Below are 20483 nucleotides of genomic sequence, written 5' to 3'. Positions count from 1 at the left end.
AGCAGTAGGCTAGGAGGATTCCTTTTCTAAATACGATCTTCCCTGTAAGGCTATGAGACAGTGAAATCAATTGTTTAAATGTAAACAACCGAAGTTCAAGTTCTTTTTTTAACAGTGGAAGGGTCAAAGTATGTTTGATCAATAAAGTACACTGCAGCTCATTGAATTCAGAAGTGTATAATTTGACAAATAAAACTACTGCTGAACACTTTTGTTGAGATCATCAAAAAAAGTCATGAGACAGTTGCAGAATACTTGCAACACATACAAAATACTGGAGGAGCTCAGCAGGCCAGGCAGCGTCTATGGGAAATGCGTAAATAGTTGATGTTTCGGGTCAAGACCCTTCATCAGGACTGCAAAAAAAATGAGCAAGAAGGTGGAGGGAAGGGAGGAAGAAATACAAAGCGGTAGGTGATGGATGAAACTGAGAGAGGGGGAGGGTGAAGTAAAGAGCTGGGAAGTTGGTTGATGAAAGAGATAAAGGGCTGGAGGAGGGGGAATCTGATAGAGGGTAGAAGACCATGGAAGAAAGGGAAGGGGAGGAGCACCAGAAGGAGGTGATGGACAGGTAAGGAGATAAGGTGAGAGATAGAACCAGGAATAGGAATGGTAAACGGGGTGAGGGGCAATTACCAGAAATTTGAGAAATTGATGTTCATGCCATCAGGTTGAAGGCTACCTAGATGGAATATGTGTTGCTGGTTAATCCTGCGTGTGGCCTCATCGCAACAGTAGAGGAGACTACGGACTGACATGTTGGAATGGGAAGTAGAATTAAAATGGGGGGAGGCCACTGGATAATCCCACTGTTCCTGGCAGATGGAGTGTAGATGATTGGCGAAGCGGTCTCCCAATCTACATCAGGTCTCACCAATATACAGGAGGCCACACCGGGAGCATAGGATACAGTAGCTGAGCCCAACAGACTCATAGGTGAAGTGCTGCCTCATCTGGAAGGATTGTTTTGGGCCCTGAACGGTAGTGAGGGAGGTGGTGTAGGTGTAACCCTTGTTTGACCTGCAAGGATAAGTACTAGAAGGGAGTTTGGGGAGCGGGGGGGCAGCATTGAATGGACAAGGGAGTCACACGGAGCGATCTTTGCGGAAAGTGGTGAGGTGGGAGGGAAAAGATTGGTGGTGGGATCCTGTTGGAGATGAGTGAATCACAATCCCTGACAATTTTTCAGTTGCTGGCACTCTAACTTGAATCTGAAAGTTGTGGGTACAAGGTTCAAGGGTTTGACACATGATCTGAACTGTCACTGCTGTACATTTGAGGAAGTAATTGTTTTGCATCAGAAATGAGCTGTTGAAACAGTATGTAAGCTGAAGCTTGTTTATGCAGTCAAATCTGCATGATAAAGACTGCTTGAAGACCAGTGAATTCTGACTGGATTTTCCTGTTTAGTTTAGAGGGTAGAGACTGAAACTTGAAATCCAAAAGGCATTAAACTGGATATCAGTAATGCAAATGCACTAAGTGCTTCTGTACACATTGATAAAATTGTACAGTGCTCCACACTGCAAAAAAAGTCAATAATTTCAAGAAAAATGTCTGTATAGATTTAAAGTGAAATGAAACTTCACAATCTGAAGTGAATTCCACAGAAACATTCTGTAATGTTTCCCAGCTGATACCTCCTTGAACCTCTGTTTTTTTTTAGAATAAGGATTCCAAATATTCATTGCTCTCACACTTCATCTAACGGCCCTCTATTTTTAATCACTCACCCCTAGATGTACATCCTCTTGTAAGAGGAATGGTGGGTATAATAATGGTGGTGGTCGTAGTTGGAGTAACAAAATCAAATAGCATTTGTATTCAATAAGATAAGTGGGCAATATATTGATGAATTTAGCGTAACGCTCAGGTGTACTGGCATTCGTGATGGTAAACAAAATAAAACATGTATTCAATTTGGTGTTATTTAACTACCTCTAGTGTTCCAAATGCTCATTTTTGTCTAATGGCATACTAAGTAACAATGAAAATAAATAACATCAGGAAAAAAGGGAATATAAGTTACATCAGGCCCTCCTGTCCCAAATATCTACTATTATGTCTTTTATTAAAATTACAGTTGATCTTGTACTTGAATGCCATTTTCCCATACCAACCACCCCCACCCCCCGGCCCCAATTAACAATTTCCTTAATATCCAGTAATCTGCATTGTCTTGTAAGTGATTTGGCTGAATAGTAAACATTAGTCAGAACGTTTGAACTCTTGTTAGAATGTATCTTTAGTACTGGGAAAGTTTGATGACATGCTCCCCTGTTCTCTATAGAACCAACAAAAGGCCCAGATTTTCCTGTATAAGAGGACCTTTCTATGGCAGCAGACCTACTTCAAAGTGAGAATGGGAGTGGTGCAGAGCTGGCAAAGCCTCTACATCTGCAGTACCTGGAACGTGCACTACGACTTGACCCCTTCCTGCGCCAAGCTGCAAATGTATTCAACAGACCTATTTCTAGGTAAGTCCACCACTCACTAAATGTGGGGTGATGCAGTGTTTTGATTCTGTTGCTGAATGGAATAGTTTATCAGAGGTGGCCCAAGCTACTGGCTCATGAAGCCACTTATGATATTGAATCAGAATTGGGTTTATTATCACTGGCATGTGTTGTGAAATTTGTTAACTTGTTAATTGAGATGCAAGGCAACCTTCACTGCCAGTCAATCTTATTGTAAATAATAAATCCATACTTAAACACTATGGCTAAATACTGATGAGTCTTCCATTTGTAAGTCTTCAGAAAGCCACTGATTTGTTGTTGAAGTGGAAGTTGAACTTGAGTTTAACTGTCAGATATCATTGCAAGCTCAGAGGCTGTAAAGGTATATAATGTTTATGGTGACAAATTTCACAATGTAGGTTGTGTGAAAATTGAAATGAGTCACACACTGTTATTGAGTCGAGGATGCCTCTTTCTGGCTCTTAGTTCCACAATTCAGTTGTGCATTGAGATTCATGCATCATCTTTAGAGCCAAATCATTTGGAGTTCCATTAATTCTATTAATTTCTGCAGTGGGTGTTTCTGTAGCTGCTTTCTTGGGAGTTGGGCAAGCTTTTGAATCACATCAATTGTAAATGAGTGTTTTTACAGAAAAAAGCACCACTTCCACTTCTGTAAGTCTTCAATTTGCCCTAAAAGTAATCGTGTAGTCCTTTTAATTTTTTATTTAAGCTTGTGATCGTGAATTTCTGCTTAATATCTTTTTTAAATCTTTTTATTAATTTTCCAAAATTATAAACAGAATAACAATATTGATACAGAGAGATTGGAATAATCTTATTGTTGATAAACATGTACAAAAAAGATTTCAAATAATACAGGTATAATAGACTTCCAAACTCTTAATATAATTAACCGTAGAGAAAAAAGAAATAAAAAGAAAAAAATACAAAGAAAACCCCCCAAAAGAAACCACAAAAAAAAACTAAATACTAAACCCCAAAAAAAAGCAAATGGAACATAACAAGGCTGGACCAATATCTTAAATCGAACAGGTTCAATAATGTCGTCAACTCCGCTCTTCTATTCATATATTTTAAGTTAATAAGAAGGATTCAGAAAGGTCAAATTACATCATATGAAAATGTTGAATAAATGGTTTCCAAGTTTCTTCAAATTTAACCGATTTTTCTAAATTTAAACATGATATCGTTTGGGAAAACCATTGTAGGAGGATTGGTCTCCTTCCAGTTCAATAAAATGGATCTTCTGGCCATTAAAGTAATAAATGCGATCATCTGACAGGCTGAAGAGGATAAACATCTATGTTCTATCATTGGCAAACCAAAATTTGCTGTAATAGGATGGGGTTGTAAGTCAAAACGCAAAACTGTTAAGATAATGTCAAAAATATTTTTCCAGAAGAGATCAGGACCAAAACATACGTTAAGGAAGCCACCTCAGAGTGACATCTGTCACAGATAGGGTTTATATGGGAATAAAAACGGGCTAATTTATCTTTAGATATATGGGCCCTATGCGCTACTTTAAATTGTATTAGCGTATGTTTGGCACATATAGAGGAAGAACTAACTGAAAAATTTTATGCCATTTCTCTATAGGTAGGCAAAGTTGAAGTTCCTTTTCCCATTCATTTTTAATTTTACCAGATATACCTGGCTGTAATTTCATAATTATATCATAAATAGATGCTATTAATCCCTTCTGAAAGGGATTTAAACCTAAAATTTTATCGATAATATTAGTAGGGTATGAAATCGGGAAGGTAGGCAGCGTGGTATTTAAAAAATTTCTTATTTGTAAATATCTAAAAAAAAAGTAAGATCTGAACAAATTAAATTTATTAGATAACTGTCCAAAAGACTTGAAACAGTTATTCAGAAATAAGTCACGAAAGCATGTTATACCTTTCATTTTCCATCTCAAAAAGGCTTGATCCATAACCGAGGGTTGAAAAAAAAATTAGATCTGATAGGGCTTGATAATATAAATTTGTTCAAACCAAAAAATTTCTGAAATTGAAACCATATTCGTAATGTATGTTTAATTGTTGGATTAACCATTTGTTTATTCAATTTAGATAATGCTTAATACCTACTGTACTATTGAGGTGAGTAATGAGTACATAAGAACAAAATAAGTAAGAGCAAGAGTAGGCCATCTAGCCCGTCGAGCCTGCTTTGCCATTCAATAAGATCATAGCTGATCAGGCCATGGACTCATCTTTACCTACCTGCCTTTTCCCCATAACCTTTAATACCCTACTGTACAAAAATCTATCCAACCCTCTCTTAAATATATCCACTGCTTCATTGGACAGAGAATTCCACAGATTCACCACTCTCTGGGAAAAGCAGTTAGTTCCTCCTCATTTCTGTCCTAAATCTATTTTGAGGCTATGTCCTCTAGTTATAGTCTTAATTACCAGTGGAAACAACTTCTCTGCCTCTATCCCTTTCTTAATTTTATATGTTTCTATAAGATCTCTCCTCCTTCTGAGTTCCAGTGAGTACAGTCCCAGGCAACCCAATCTCTCCTCATAGCTTAACCCCTTCATCTCTGGAATCAACCTGGTGAACCTCCTCTGCACCGCCTCCAAAGCCAGTATATCCTTCCTCAAGTAAGGAGACCAGAACTGCACGCAGTACTCCAGATGCAGTCTCAACGTTACCCTAGACAGTTGCAAACTAAACTCCTTGCTCTTAAATTCAAACTCTCTAGTAATGAAGGCCAACATTCCATTTGACTTCCTCTGAGTTTGCAGGGCCTCTGCAGGTCAGATAAGATGTCTCGAACCTGGGCATCAGGCAGGCAACACATCCTTCAGCTCTAACCTCGCGACCAAGAACTGTCTATTCCCCTGACAATACTATCCCCAATTACCACTGCATTTCCCTTCTCTCCCCTCTCTTGAATGGCTCCCTGAAATACGGTGCCACAGTTAGGTTGCTTGCTCATCCTTCCTACAGCCCCACTCTCATCCACACAGGAAGCAAGAATCTCAGACCTGTTGGACAAGGTCAAGTGCTGAGGGTCCTCCAGCACTGTCTCTTGAATCCCTCTACCCACCTCACTTGCAGTCACACTCTGTTTGGCCCCTGACCACAGACTGAAGTTGAGGCAGCTAATCTAATGGGTGTGAGTACATCCTGAAACACAGAATCCAGGTAACTCTCTCCCTCACTGACGTGCAGCAGTGTTTGAAGCTCAGATTCCAGGACATCAGCTTTGAGCCTGAGTTCCTCGAGCAGCCAACACTTGCTGCAGATGTGGTCACCAGAAACCACAATGGGTCCATCAGCTCCCACATCATGCAGCTACAGCACATCATCTAATCCTGTATCATCCCTTTATTTAATTAGCTGTAACTTAGTGACATTTTATTCAACCACTACAAAAGCCTTACCTGCTACTTACCTGTGTCTCCTTGCCAAAATCTCAAGTTCCCACTCCTACACTGGTCCACTCACTCAATGGCCGCTCTGCTTTAACTCTGCTTTACTTTTATTTGCTCCTGCTAATAAATCGCGAATCGATTGGTCCGCCGCTAATGTGCTGAGCCCTGTGAAACATTCTTTTAAATTCTTCTCCCTGACCTGTGCGAATTGGTTGGTCCACTGCTAATGCCAAGAATATTCTCTTGACAAATCTCATTGCTGCAGCTTTAAGTTATCCGAAGGACTTGTTTAAGTAAAATTTAATCGTCTTGGATTGCCAAGTTTAGGGTTTGCAGATGTCCTGTAATATCACTACAACCATTGTGATAATAATGTGACAGGTTCTCTATCTGCACTCAGTGGCCACTTTATTAGGTACAGGAGTGGAACCACTGTGTGATATGCTACTGTCCCCCATCCACTTCAAGATTCGACCAGAGTTCCTCTACTACACACCACTATTGTAACATGGTTATGAGTTACTGTTGCCTTCCTGTCAGCTTAAAGCAGTCTGACCATTCTCCTCTGACCTCATTAACAAGGCATTTTTGCTCACAGAACTGCAGCTCACTGGATGTGTTTTTGTTTTTCACGCCATTCTCAGTAAACTCTAGAGACTTTTGTGTGTGAAAATCCCAGGAGATGAGCAGTTTAGAGATGGTTGAACCACTCCGTCTGGCAAATGCAAGCATTTCACTGTCAAAGTCACTTTTCTTCCCCATTCTGATATTTGGGTTGAAGAGCAACCGAACCTCTTGACCATGATGCGTGGTTTTATGCACTGAGTTGCTGCCACATGTTTGGCTGATTAGATATTTGCATTAATGAGCAGGTGTACCTAATGACGAGGCCATTGACTGAATTTCCCAAGTTTTGGATAGGAACCTTTCCCTTCAAGTAAAATAATGAACAATTTCATCAACTTCAAACCTATTTAAGACATCGTTGGTTGACAACCACTTCAGTCCATTAGTTGAATTCCTTTGAATAGATGTAATAATTTGAACTTGATGCTTTTCATTTGAACAGTTAAAATGAATAATTTCTATGACAGTGTTCAAAACATTTTTGTTTCACTGATCTATGTGTGAGGTGTTTGAGTTAAATGACAGTGACAGAAATTCCAAGGACTTGGGATAGGGTTTCAGGTCTGATGGGGCTCCATTTTTATTTATTGTGGGTGCTGCAGTTGTTGCACCAACAAAGGATTTGTAGAGAAATGCATGTTCAAGTGTGTTCTTTGCTAATACGATGGGTTGCTTCTTTTAGCTGATTTTTTTTTCATAGTTTCATCTTCAATTTTCATCTTTGCTAGTTATAGCTTATCTCATATACTGTACATAGATATGGCAGGAGCAAGGCTGAGCATAAAAGAATTTTGTAGACTGTTGTGCATCTTGTTTCAAACATTTGAAATATCTGGGAGGCATCGAATGTAGCACAGAATTGGAATTTGTATTAGTATTCACTGTGGTTGAGTATTACTTGAATATGAAATTATAACCGTCCTCAATATTTGTAAGAAGTTCTCCATGATATGGCCGCTAAGTGGGAGTGACATTTCGTAACTAGCAGACATTTATTTCTTTATTGTTTCAGCTTCCTTTCTGATGCCAGAGTTTTATAAAGAATTTTTATGCAGCTGGTTATTTTCAATTTTGATGAGGAAGATATTTGAAATGAAAACTCTTTTTGACTTGAAGGGGGTTATTTTGCCCATAAGAGCTTTTAAGAGAAGAATCCTATAAGTTCCACTCTCCAACCTCTTACCCTTGTATTCCTACAAATTATTCTCTTTGACAATGAACTTTTTCTACTTGGGGTGTGGGGTGGTTAACCAACCTGTATATCATTGGGACAAAAGAGGAGATCTCAAGGTTCAAAATACATGTCAGCACATAAGATTTGTTTTCTTGACAGGCATATACAGTAACTCCAAGAAGCATAATAGAGTCAATGATACACTGCACCTAACAGGACAACAAACTCTGCAAATACAGAAAAGGAAAAAAGGAAATAATCATAATAAATAAATAAGCAATAAATATCAAGAACATGAGATGAGTCTTTGAAAGTGAGTCCACTGGTTGTGAGAACAGTTCAGTGATGGGGTGAGTCAAGTTATTCCCACTGTTTCAAGAGCCTGATGGTTGAGGGGTAGGAACTGTTCCTGAACCGGGTGGTGTGAGACCTGATGCTCCTGTACCACCTTCCTGATGGCAGAGTGAGAAGAGGCATGGCCTGGGTGGCGGGGTCCCTGATGATGAATGCTGCTTTCCTGCGACAGCGCTCTGTGCGTATGTGCTCAACTGTAGGGAGGGCTTTGCCTAGCTGGCTAGTATCCACTACTTTTTGTTGGATTTTCTGTTCAAAGGCATTGGTATTTCCATACCAGGTTGTGAAGCAACTAGTCAATATACTCTCCACTGCACATCAGTAGAAGCTTGTCAGAGCTTTAGATATCACGCAGAATCTTCAGAACTCCGAAGGAACTGGAGGCGCTGTTGTACTTTCTTTGTAATTGCACTTGTGCGCTGCGCCCAAGACAGATACTTTGGAGTGATAACACCATGGAATTTAAAGTTGCTGTTCCCCTCCAACTCTGCTCCCCTAATGATCAACACTAGAACACTGGTGCACCTCGGGTGTGTGCTCAGCCCACTGCTCTACTATCTATATACACATGACTGTGTGGCTACGCATAGCTCAAATACCATCTATAAATTTGCTGATGATGCAACCATTGTTGGTAGAATCTCAGATGGTGACGAGAGGGTGTACAGAAGTGAGATGTGCCAACTGGTGGAATGGTGCCGCTGCAACAACCTGGCACTCAACGTCAGTAAGATAAAAGAGCTGATTGTGGACTTCAGGAAGGGTCAGACGAAGGAACACATACAGATTGGATCTTGGTAGAAACCTGTACAGTCACATGAAGACACAGGCATAATTATGATCACAATTGAACCCGGGTCTCTGAAGCTGAGGCAGTTCATTTCTGCACAACCAGAAATGTTGTGGTTCATTTCATAGTGATGTTTCAATATGCTTACTCTGGTTTGTACAAAAGGCAGAACAATTTACCATCATTAACAGTGAATACCGAATAGTCAGCCCATTCTGGTTTCAATTTTTCTCCATGCCATTGTTTCTTGCAATTTGTTAAGTCATTGTTATAAGATTTGTATATAACTAAAACTTGAAGTGCGGCTATTTGTATTCATCTAGTCAACAGTGAATCCAGCCTGTAATCTGTGCATTGCAGGGGGATTGTAATGGCACCAGATCTGCAATGTATCACAGCTAAAGAAGTACTCAGTTTCCCAAAGTATTATATGTGTGAGTAGCCTGCACAGTCTGTGAGCAAACCATTAGCAGGTATTGCACAGCACCTGTAGGGTGTGTAGTAGTTTATGCATGGAGAAATATTTGGGTTACGGAAAACTAGACTCTAAATTTGCGTGAGCATTATGCAGCTCACAAGCTTGCAGTTTGACTTTGTCTTTGAAGTATATATTTAAAATGAATGGTTGATTCATAAAATCTTTTGCATTCCCTCTGGTGTTTCTCTTTAGCCTCTGTCCCTGTTGTAAGCAATGAAAGTACCCATTCTTGATGCTTCTCCATTTAATGTTGTTATGGGCTCACAATTACTATGAACCAGTGAGGATACTACACTTTTCTAGAGGCTGAGAATGTCTCTTGAAGCATTCTCTCCCTTTCTCTTTCAAAAATGCTATACATCACTCACTGATGATTGAGCAGATGTTATGGTAGTTGAGTGCTAACATTGGCTTGTCTGTCCTACTGGTGGACTTGGAGAGTGTGTGGTAGTTCAGTTCTTTGTTCTTGCTATAGGTTTTCCATTTTCATAAGTATACGGTTCATTGTATCTGTTGATAAATAGAATCTGATTGTGGCAATCTGTTCATCCATTAAAGCAGGAGTTGAGAATCCTTGCTGTTAGTAGAGAAGTAAATGTTAAAGCGTGTTCTTTACTAATTATAGGTCCGTTGCTGTGATCCTTATTGTGAATTTGCCTGTGGCTCCTTTTTTGAAGATGACAATTGTGGGGCTTGTGAGATTCTTTTGCTGTACATGAGGGTCACAGCTACGCAGCAAGGAAAACACTGTTTAGCTCAATGTGTACTTGACAATCAAGTTACCTTACTGAATTCATCTCGGTTTGCCTGTATTTAGCCTATATCCTTCAAAACCTCTCCTAGACATATACCTGTCCAAGTTCCTTTTAAATATTGTTGATGTACCTGCCTCAACCACCACCTCTAGCAGCTTCTTCCATAGACTGATCTCTGGCTGAAAAAGTTGCCTCCAGGTGCCTTCTAAATCTATCTACTCTCACTTTAAACCTATGCCCCTAGTTTTGGACTCCTGTATTGTGGGGCCACATTGTCTATTTATTTATACTGCTCATGATTTCACCTATTGGCCTGCTACACTCCAGAGGAAACAAGTCCTAGCCTATTTAGCCTGTTCATATAACTCAAAACCTCCTGTCCCAGTAACATCCTCAAATCTTCCTATAACAGAGCAACCAGATCTGCCCACAGCAGTTTTCTTTAGTATCAAATTCCTTCTTTACAGCTCTTTAGCTTTTCCATCCATTACCTCTCAGCTTTTCACTTTATCCCCTTTTCCCCACCCACCTCCTTCCTCTCACCTGGCTTCACCTTTCACTTTCCAGCTTGCACTTCTTCCCTTCCTCCCCCCTACTGTCTTATACTCACTTCTTCCTTTCTTTCCAGTCCTGATGAATGGTGTCAGCCAGAAATAAGAACATAAGAAACAGGAGCAGGAGTAGGCTATCTAGCCCATCGAGACTGCTCTGCCATTCAATAAGTTCATGTACTCATCTCCACCAGCTGCCTTTTCCCTCACTATGCAAAAATCTATCCAACCTTGGCTTAAATTTATTTACTGAGGTAGCCTCCACTGCTTCATTAGGCAGAGAATTCCATAGATTCACCACTGTCTGGGAAAAGCAGTTCCTCCTCACTCCATCCTAAATCTACTCCCTTGAATCTTAAGGCTATGTCCCCTAGTTCTAGTTTCACCTACCAGTGGAAACAACATCCCTGCCTCTATCCCTTTCTTTCTTAATTTTTACATATTTCTTTAAGATCTTCTCTCCTCCTTCTGAATTCTAGCAAGTACAGTCTTGGGCAACTCGATCTCTCATAGTCTAGCCCCCTCATTTCTGGAATCAACCTGGTGAACCTCCTATCCACCGCCTTCAAAGCCAGTATGTCCTTCCTCAAGTAAGGAGACCAGAACTGCATGTAGTACTCCACATGCAGCCCCACCGTTACCCTATACAGTTGCAGCATAACCTCCTTGCTCTTAAATTCAAACCCTCTAGCAATGGAAGCCAACATTCCATTTGCCTTCTTGATGGCCTGCTGTACCTGCAAACCAACCTTTTGTGATGCATACACAAACACTCAAAAGTCCTCTGCACAGCAGGATGCTGCAATCTTTTACTACTTTTAAATAATAATTTGCTCTTCCATTTTTTTTCCTACCAAAGCAAATGACCTCACATTTGCCAGACCCTTGCCCACTCACTTAACTTATCTATCTCTCTCTGCAGACTCTCCGTATCCTCTGTACAATTTGCTTTTCCACTCAATTTAGTGTCATTAGCAAACTTTGATACACTACACTTGGCCCTCTCTTCCAGGTCGTTAATGTATATCATGATCAGTTGCGGGCCCAGTACAGACCCCTGCGGTACACCGCTCACCACTGAGCAACACCCATGTATCCCAACTCTCTGCTTTCTATTGCTCTATCCATGCGAATACATCACCCCAACTCTATGCATCCATATCTTATGGATAAGTCTTTTATGTGGCATCTTTTCAATGCCTTCAGTAAATCCAAGTAAATAACATCCATCTGTTCCCCTCTATCTACCGCACTGGTTACATCCTCAAAAAAAAAATTCCAGTAAGTTTGTCAAACAGGACCTGCCTTTGCTGAATCCGTGCTGCGTCTGCATGATGGATTAATTTCTTTCCAGATGCCTCACTATTTCTTCTTTAATGATAGCTTCAAGCATCTTCCCTGACTACAGATGTTAAACTAACTGGCTGGTAGTTACTTGCCTTTTGCTACACCCTTTTGTTTTGAACAGTGGCGTGACATTGACCTTCTTCCAATCCCAGAGAACTTTGGTAAATTATCACCAAAGCCTCAACTATAACCTCTGCTGAGTTCCTCTAGCATTCTTTGTGTATTCTGTAATTCCAGTATCTGCAAAATCTCTGGTGTTTGTGATTTCCTACCCTTGTTTGTCTTGGACGTTGCATGTATCTAAATTAAACTCCATCTGCCAATCCTTGGTTGATTGGCCCAGTTGATCAATGTCCTCTTAAATGAGGGAGATGAGCATTTGGCAGCAATTCATAAGTCTTTCTCTGCGTTAGTCTATAACAAGTTGAGATTCTTCCCTTCAGTCTCGGCCTGAAACGTCAACTGCACCTCTTCCTACATGTGCTGCCTGGCCTGCTGCGTTCACCAGCAACTTTGATGTTTGGGGCTTGATTTTCCACTGTTTGGCTTCATCGTGCTCTTCCTTTGGACTGAGATTGCAGTACACAGTAAACCATGGAAGAAAATTATAGATACTTGTGCCAAAAGGCAGTCTTGGTTGAGGAACACTTTGTGTTCTGTCCAAGGAGCATTGAGGTTTTCTCTCATTAATAAACTCTTCTCCCTTTGCTCTTAATAGGGTAGTTTTTGAGTCATAAATGATCTTGTAGAATCCTGGCATATTGTGATTTTTCAGTTTATTACTGAATGTCTGATCTTGGCATCCATTGTCTGTTTTATGTTTTTTTGTTGTTATCTATCAGATTCCTAGTAGATGTTTTTCTATTCTTTCTGATGTGGTAGTGTTTTAAGTCCAACATCACTTTGTGATTAATTAACTTTTGGATCTAGTCATCATCATCAATCCAGTCTTAGTGATTTCTGGTAGAGAACCCTAGAGACCTTTTAAGATGCTAATTATCGTGAGCTTTACGGTAGGCCAAACAGTGGATATTCTGTAGCTCATGTGGACGATTATCAGATTGTCTGTGGGGTGCTGTGGGGTGTTCTTTGCAGGGTTCCAAAGTCCTTCACTGCAGTGGCAGTTCTGTTTCCATTGCACCCCGGGGGGGGAGGGGCAAGTATATAGATGTGATGGACTATTTAGGCAGTGATTGGTCAAGCAGTTATGGCATCTTTCTCAGTATTTTACTTGAATGATGTAATTAATATGCCTGTACTTAAAATCAAAATTTTACTATCAGCCTTGTGCTAGTTTTTCTGACTAAAGTTCTCATTTATTTTGTAGTGAACCACATTCTATTGAGAGTGAGCTGTAGATTGGCCACATCTGCACAATATATTGTTTTGAAATTTGGATTAATTCATAAAAGTACAATTCAAGGGAATAGATATTTTGCAGGGCTATCTGACAGTGTCTGAGAACTGACCAATACAGGTCCACAATCCCTTATCCGAAATCCTTGGGGCTAGTTGCATTTTGGAATTCAGACCCCCCCCCCACAAAAAAAACAAAAAAATCACGTATGCTCAAGTCCCTTATTTAACCTGTCTCAGTGCGGTGGACTTCAGGACCCGGCGGTTCACCAAACCTGCGCACATCCTCCCGTATACTTTACTTTCTTTTTCAATTTTTTATTAGTATCGTAATGATAAAGATTAACATAACATAGAAATCATACTAAATTAATGAGATTACATTGTTGTAATTATCATATATAAATATAAACCCAATTAATACATGGATATTAAACCTCCTAATCTTACATGATACAAACATTATATATAGACAAATTAACATGAAAAAGGAAAAAAGGAAAAAATATATATACCCCCCAAAAAAAATCTAATCTAACAAGATAGACCAACTAACCTACAGAAAAAAAGACATGGGCTGTTGTGAAACATATATTAAAAAAAGAACCATTTGTGTCGTTGACTCTGCTCCCCTCAACATAGACTAAAAAAAATAGAATAGGTTTGGAAAAGGTCAAATTACATCATATGGAAATATTGAATAAATGGCCTCCAAGTCTTTTCAAATTTAATAGAGGGTTCATATATAAAACTTCTAATTTTTTCTAAATTTAAACACAACATGGTTTGAGAGAACCAATGAAATGTGGTGGGGGGAATTGATCTCTTTCCAATTCAGCAAAATGGATCTTCTGGCCATTAGTGTAAGAAATGCAATCATCCGACAAGCTGAAGATGTTAAAACATTTGCTTCTATCGTTGGTAAACCAAAAATTGCAGTAATAGGGTGGGGTTGTAAATCAATACTCAAAACAGTTGAAATAATATCAAAGATACCTTTCTAGTATTTTTCTAAAAGAGGACATGACCAAAACGTATGAGTTAAAGAAGATATCTCGGAGTGACATCTATCACATATAGGATTTATATGAGAGTAATAACGAGCTAATTTATCCTTGGACATATGAACCCTATGCACTACTTTAAACTGTATCAACGCATGTTTAGCACATATAGAGGATGAATTAACTAACTGAAGAATTTTTTCCCATATTTCAATAGGTAAAGTGATCTTAAGTTCCTTTCCCAATCGATCTTAACTTTACATCTGGATGTATTTTCATAATTATATTATAAATGTTTGCTATTACACCTTTCTGAAAAGGATTTAAACCTAAAATTTTTTTACAAAATATCTGATGAATATAAATTCGGGAAGGTAGGAAGAACAGTATTTTTAAAATTTCTAATCTGTAAATATCTAAAGAAATGGGATCTAGGCAAATTGTATTTGTTAGATAATTGTTCAAAAGACTTAAAACAATTATCCAAAAATAGATCACAAAATCTTAATATACCTTTAGTTTTCCAAACCAAATAGGCTTGATCCATGATAGAGGGTTGAAAAAACAAATTCGATATAATAGGACTTGCAATTGCTATTCGAGATTCACCTGACATTCTTGGTATTACCCGTGTGAATGAAATACATAAGGTATCACTATATGCAGACGATTTGCTATTATATATCTCTAACCCTGAGAAACCCATTCCTGCTGTTTTATCCTTGTTGGCTCAGTTTAGTAATTTTTCTGGTTATAAATTAAACCTTAAGAGTGAACTATTTCCCCTAAATATGCAGGTTCCAATTTATGGATGTTTACTATTTAAATTGGTTACCGATTTCTTTACATACTTAGGGGTTAAAATTACAAAAAAAGCATAAAGATTTATTTAAGGCTAATTTTTTACCTTTAATTGATCAGATTAAACTTTTGTTTACTAAATGGTCACCAATGTCTCTATCATTGATAGGTCGGATTAATGCTATCAAGATGATTATTTTACCTAAATTTTTATATTTATTTCAAGCGGTGCCAGTTTTTATTCCGAAGTCCTCCTTTGACAAGGTTGATTCTAAAATCTCTTCATATATATGGCAGAATAAAAATCCTAGGATAAGTAAAAGATACTTACGGAAATTTAAAAAGGAGAGGGGTCTGGCATTACCGAATTTTAGATTTTATTATTGAGCAATTAATATTCGATATTTAAAATTTTGGTCATGGGACTTGGACATAACTTCAAGTCCACATTGGGTAAATCTTGAATGTAAATCTTTACAAGGGTTTTCATTGGGTTCTATTTTAGGGACCTTGCTTCCCTTTTCTCTTTCTAAATTGCATAAACAAATGGTTAACCCAATAGTAAAATATACTTTACGAATATGGTTTCGATTTCGAAATTTTTTTGGGTTGAATCAATTTATTCTAGCAAGTCCTATTATATCAAATTTGTTTTTTCAACCTCCCGTATACTTTAAATCATCTCTAGATTACTTATAATACCTAATACAATGTAAATGCTATGTAAATAGTTGTTATACTGCATTGTTTAGGGAATTATGACAAGAAAATTTATTTCCAACAAAAACATTCAATAAAACATAAAAATATACAGCTTCAAACGAACTGAATTAATTATTAATTAATTAATTATGGTTTTATATTGCTATATTTATTCTTGGTTGGTGCAAATGTAACGAAACCCAATTTCCTAGGGATCAATAAAGTATGTCTGTCTATCTATCTATCTAGAATCAAACGCATGGTAAATTGGAATAAATGTAGAACGTCACTGTCACTATAAAACTTCAGCAACTTGTCTTTCTGTTTATTTAAATCATATACAGTGGTAGTTCCGACACTATTTTCTTCGGTAAGACGCTGCAGGGACACACCACGATCAAGCTTCTGCAATAACTCCACCTTCTGTGTTATCGATAATGATAGATGCTTCCTTCTCTTTTTCCCATTGGGGTATCTGCAGCTCTTTTTGACATTTTCACAGTGAAATTAAACACAAAGTCAACAGTGAACACAAAATATCAGCGAACAGCAAATGCACGTGTAACCAGTATGAGCACTGAGCCACAACTGACGTCTGGTGGCCTCTGCTAGTGCTGCCACATCACACCTGAGTGACTTCAGCTGTTGGTTTTCAGAGCTTTTTGGATTTTAGAATTTCGGATAAAGGAATGTGCACCTGTATAGAGTTGTTTGGGTTTATTTAATGTTGGATTTATTTTTGGAGGCTTGAGCACTGCTTGCAAGGTGATTATTTTCTACCCTTGAAAGAAGTGATCTGTCCTACCTTGTGTTGCTGCAGTCCATAAGGCACTTAGTCTTGCACAGTTTTCATTCAGTTTTTAATAGTGGCAAAGGTGAAAAAATCCCTTATTCTGTGTCTAATCTTAATTGTTGCCTTGAGCTTATGGTATTATGCTATATAATCATGATATAACATTCCCCCCCCCCCCACTTAACACTGAAAATAAAAAGTGGAAAGCTTTGGCCTTTATCAAAGTAATGTGAATTATTATAGAATGTGTAGCTATCTGATGCTGTACATTGTCAAACAGTGCAGTCTCCCCCTATTTCTCTGTGGTAACTTAAAACACAGATATTGGAAGGACATGTTTCAAACTAATTTTGAATGTCAGGTTGTGCTTCATTTTTTTTCTTCAGGCATTAGGTTTTTTGATTGCTTGCTCGTAGCTCGGTAGACTAGAGGCCTGTACTTGTATGCATTTTGATATTTCCATTTTTATAATATTACCATTTCAAAGAATCAAAATTTATCAATCCATAAATTTGCTTATTGTTAGTTCTTCTCTACTTGCAGTGACGAGAGTGATGATGGGCTTGAGGAGGCTCCCTCACATTCTAAAACAAGTTGTGGAAACCTGAGCCACATTAAGAAGGAACCTGTTGATGAGGATCTGGGAGAACAACCTGAAGTAGTGCAGAATAGAACTCTGACCACTCCACCTTCAATCAATGGTGCATTTCATCCAGGTGAGAGTGAAAGAGCTGCTTGCTCCCATTGGTATGAAATTCTATTAGATAGTTTTAAAAACACTACCTGCTCACATTCTGGGAATGATAGCTGGGGAATGGATTTACACTCTTTTATTTCAATTTATTTCAATTTTAATTCCCCATTTAAATTTGTAGTGCAAGAAGCAATTTTATATTGTAGTTGAATTATTTTTATGTACGTTCTCTTTTTTTAAAATCTTGAGTCTGGACAAGCCAAAATGCTCATAACTTCAAGCAAGAAAAGACACTGGACCAAATGTAGATGTGTTTTAGTTCCCACACTATCTGATGAAATGAGTAAAGGTGCCCTGGGTTGCATCTCAGTGGAGCAGCAAATAAAATAACCACTTTGTACACATCCAATAAAGACATTGTGTAATTTTTCTCTGTATTGTCAACCTGAGCTAACCTGGATATTTGATTAATTCCGGCTTATAATTGGCAGAGAGTTGAGAGTTAAATGGCTTTTATTTTTATACACTAGAATGAATTATCTAGATAGAAAGGTGGTAAAGAAGCATTTTATGGGAAACTTGGTCATAGGAAATAAATTTGTGCATTGGAAATGCAGAGTAAAGTTGAGTTGAAATACTTTGTACTTAATACCTGCTGCTTCCATTGTCCTCTTGCTAGTAGCATCACATCAGCATTGCAGATGCTGCCAACAGAAGAACATGTCCAGTCCTGAAGCCCTATATACTTCATTATACCATTGTTAAATAAGTGCTTTCAGACCAGGGATATACATTCATTGAGCATATTGCCAGAAGGCTCTTCCTGTATGTTTGCTTGTAAGAGTTTGTTTTATTCTGCGTAATGCTGAAGATTTTCCAAAGTTTTATGTTAGTTGTGGGGTTGGGTAGGTTGCTGCAAAGGGAGGAAAAAGAAAATTTTATGAAAAAGACTGTTTAAAAAGGGCTCAGACTTTGGATATCGTGGCTGCTGGTGTAATATATGGGCTAAATTGTGATAGGCAATAAAGGATAGCTGTTTTGAAGCATGTGGATAGAGGCCGCTGGGGGGTGGATTTGCTTTTTGAATCAACCTCTGACAGTTTGAGGGTTTGGGAGGTTGGCTTGGGGAAGCATTAGGTAATTGAGAGGGAAGGAAGTGATGAATGGAAAGTGGGAGGACCTGAAGCGGGGAGAGAACAGGATAGGAGTTGGATGTTGAAGAAGATACATGCAAGATCGTGGGGTTTTGTGAAAAGTTTGTGTAAATGTGCATGTATGTCCACTTGTGTTCTGAAGAGCCAGGTTTCCAATTACTTTGGCCTTCCTTGACATTGGACCAAGGCCTTGTCCTGTCAAAACTGAAACTAGTGTGCGTTAGCATTTAATGTTAAGACTTTAGGCACAGACATATCTACCCTTCAAGAAATAAATTATCCTTGATTCTAAGAGATTGTCTAAGAAGGATCCATTTAAATACATTATCCGTGTTCCATCTATTTCTGGAGCACTTCTGTGGAATTTTAGTTACTGACACAATTATGTTTTGTGTTCAGCAGAACTTAAAGTTGAGAAAGGAAACGTATACAATTTCAGCAAATTGAAGAAAAGCAGAAAATGGCTGAAGGTGAGGAAGTAATTGAATCTGCAGTTTGATTCTTCTCTGATTTCTCTGAAAATGTGCTGTTACTGAATGTCCAGAATATGAGTAGTTTGGAATGCACCCATTGTTCAATTATTATTGATGAGTTAATAATTTATACTCTAGCCATGTGAACAGAAATCATTTTGGGGTTGGGGGTACAATCTGGAGAGAGAAGTCGATGTAAAGAGTCTAATTAAATTGTATTGCTATAACTGTTAGCCTTGGAATGCTAACATCAGTTGAAATGTGATAATATATTACTGTACTGTTTGTAAGCAAGAGGCAGCTGTTTTTTTTGTGGTAGAACGTTGCCTTTTTTCAGTCAAATGCCGTGTTAACAAGCGCAACTAAAGAGATGAATGAAAAATCCAGACTGACTCCCAGTGCACTGCAGAGGAAGTAAATTACAGTTAAGTGATTTTAAATGAGATCCAACATGATGTTTTGTAACCGCTTGAAGCTCAGTGGAGCTATTGGAACATCAGAGAATTGTTCTGTTTGTCATTTATACCACAACCATTTCAACCCTACTTGGTAACCTTCCATAGATGAGTATTGTATCTTGCTCTGTTGGTATTGGCCATTGACAGTTTTATTAGTTATAAGTTATAATGACTGCGTTTTAGTAGACTAAAAATTGCTTTGCTACATGTGAGTATCTTTCCAATAGAGACCTGACTTGTTTGTAGTTCTCAATCTGTAGTCTTGCAAATGTTGGATATGGTTCTTGTTTAGCCTGGAGGTCATGTATTTGGTAATACTGCTAATATGTGTCATGATGCTTGTTGTTTTGTGGCAGCAGTAGGTCACAACAAACAAATTACTAAATTTAAAAAAAACAAGTGGTGCATAAAGTGAATGATTAGGTTGTATTTATGGACTGTTCGCAAAGAGGAGGAAGCTGTTCTTAATGTTGTGTGTTGATCCTCTTTCCTGTACCACCTAGCTGATGGCAGTGACAGAGAATGTCCCAGATGAGTGAAGGTCTTTAATGATGAATGCAGCCTTTTTGAGGTGCCACCTCATTAAGATGGTCAGTTGTAGGGAGGGTTGTACCTATGATGGAACTGGCTGAGTTACAACCCTCTGCAGCAGCTTCTAATCTTGTATTGGAGGCTCCATTTCCAGCTGTGATGTAACCAGTCATTGCTCCCCATGGTACATCAAAAGAAATTTGCAAGTCTTTGGTGACACACCAAATTGCCTCAAACTCTTAATCAAGTGAAGTCACTGGCATGCCTTTTTCATGATTGCATCAATGTGTTGGGCCCAGGATAGATTAGCACATTCGGGACTTGAAGCTGCTCACCCTTTCCATCACTGACCTCTCAATGAGAACTGGTTCATGTGCTCTCAACTTACCCTTCCTGAATTCCACAGTCAATTCCTTGGTCTTACTGACATAGAGTGCAAGATTATTGCCTCAACACCACTCATCCGGCTGATCCATCTCATTCCTGTTGCCATCTGCAATTCTGCCATCAGAAGTGTTATTGGTGAAATTTATAGATGGTGCTTGAGCTGCTCTTAGCCGTAC

The 20483-nt window shown here is 38.6% G+C and overlaps 1 protein-coding gene across 6 annotated transcripts in view; it reads left to right on the top strand.

Annotated features, from left to right (window-relative positions):
* ino80 (INO80 complex ATPase subunit) overlaps nucleotides 1–20483 on the top strand; it is a 241676-nt gene that overhangs the window by 40525 nt on the left and 180668 nt on the right. For 5 of the 6 annotated variants that reach the window (XR_011886757.1, XM_072264538.1, XM_072264553.1 and 2 more), the window contains exons 2-4: nucleotides 2291–2477; nucleotides 17154–17326; nucleotides 18858–18928. Coding sequence is in view for 5 of the 6 variants with exons in the window: in XM_072264538.1 (XP_072120639.1) it covers nucleotides 2335–2477; nucleotides 17154–17326; nucleotides 18858–18928 (387 nt within the window). In the remaining variant the exon portion in view is untranslated. The remainder of the gene's footprint in view (nucleotides 1–2290; nucleotides 2478–17153; nucleotides 17327–18857; nucleotides 18929–20483) is intronic. The other variant, XM_072264545.1, reaches the window with a different exon arrangement.

This window comes from Mobula birostris, chromosome 1, assembly GCF_030028105.1.
Source record: "Mobula birostris isolate sMobBir1 chromosome 1, sMobBir1.hap1, whole genome shotgun sequence".
NCBI classification, from domain to species: domain Eukaryota; kingdom Metazoa; phylum Chordata; class Chondrichthyes; order Myliobatiformes; family Myliobatidae; genus Mobula; species Mobula birostris.
The sequence above is the reverse complement of the archived record's forward strand: the minus strand, read 5'-3'. Positions and strand labels throughout refer to the sequence as shown.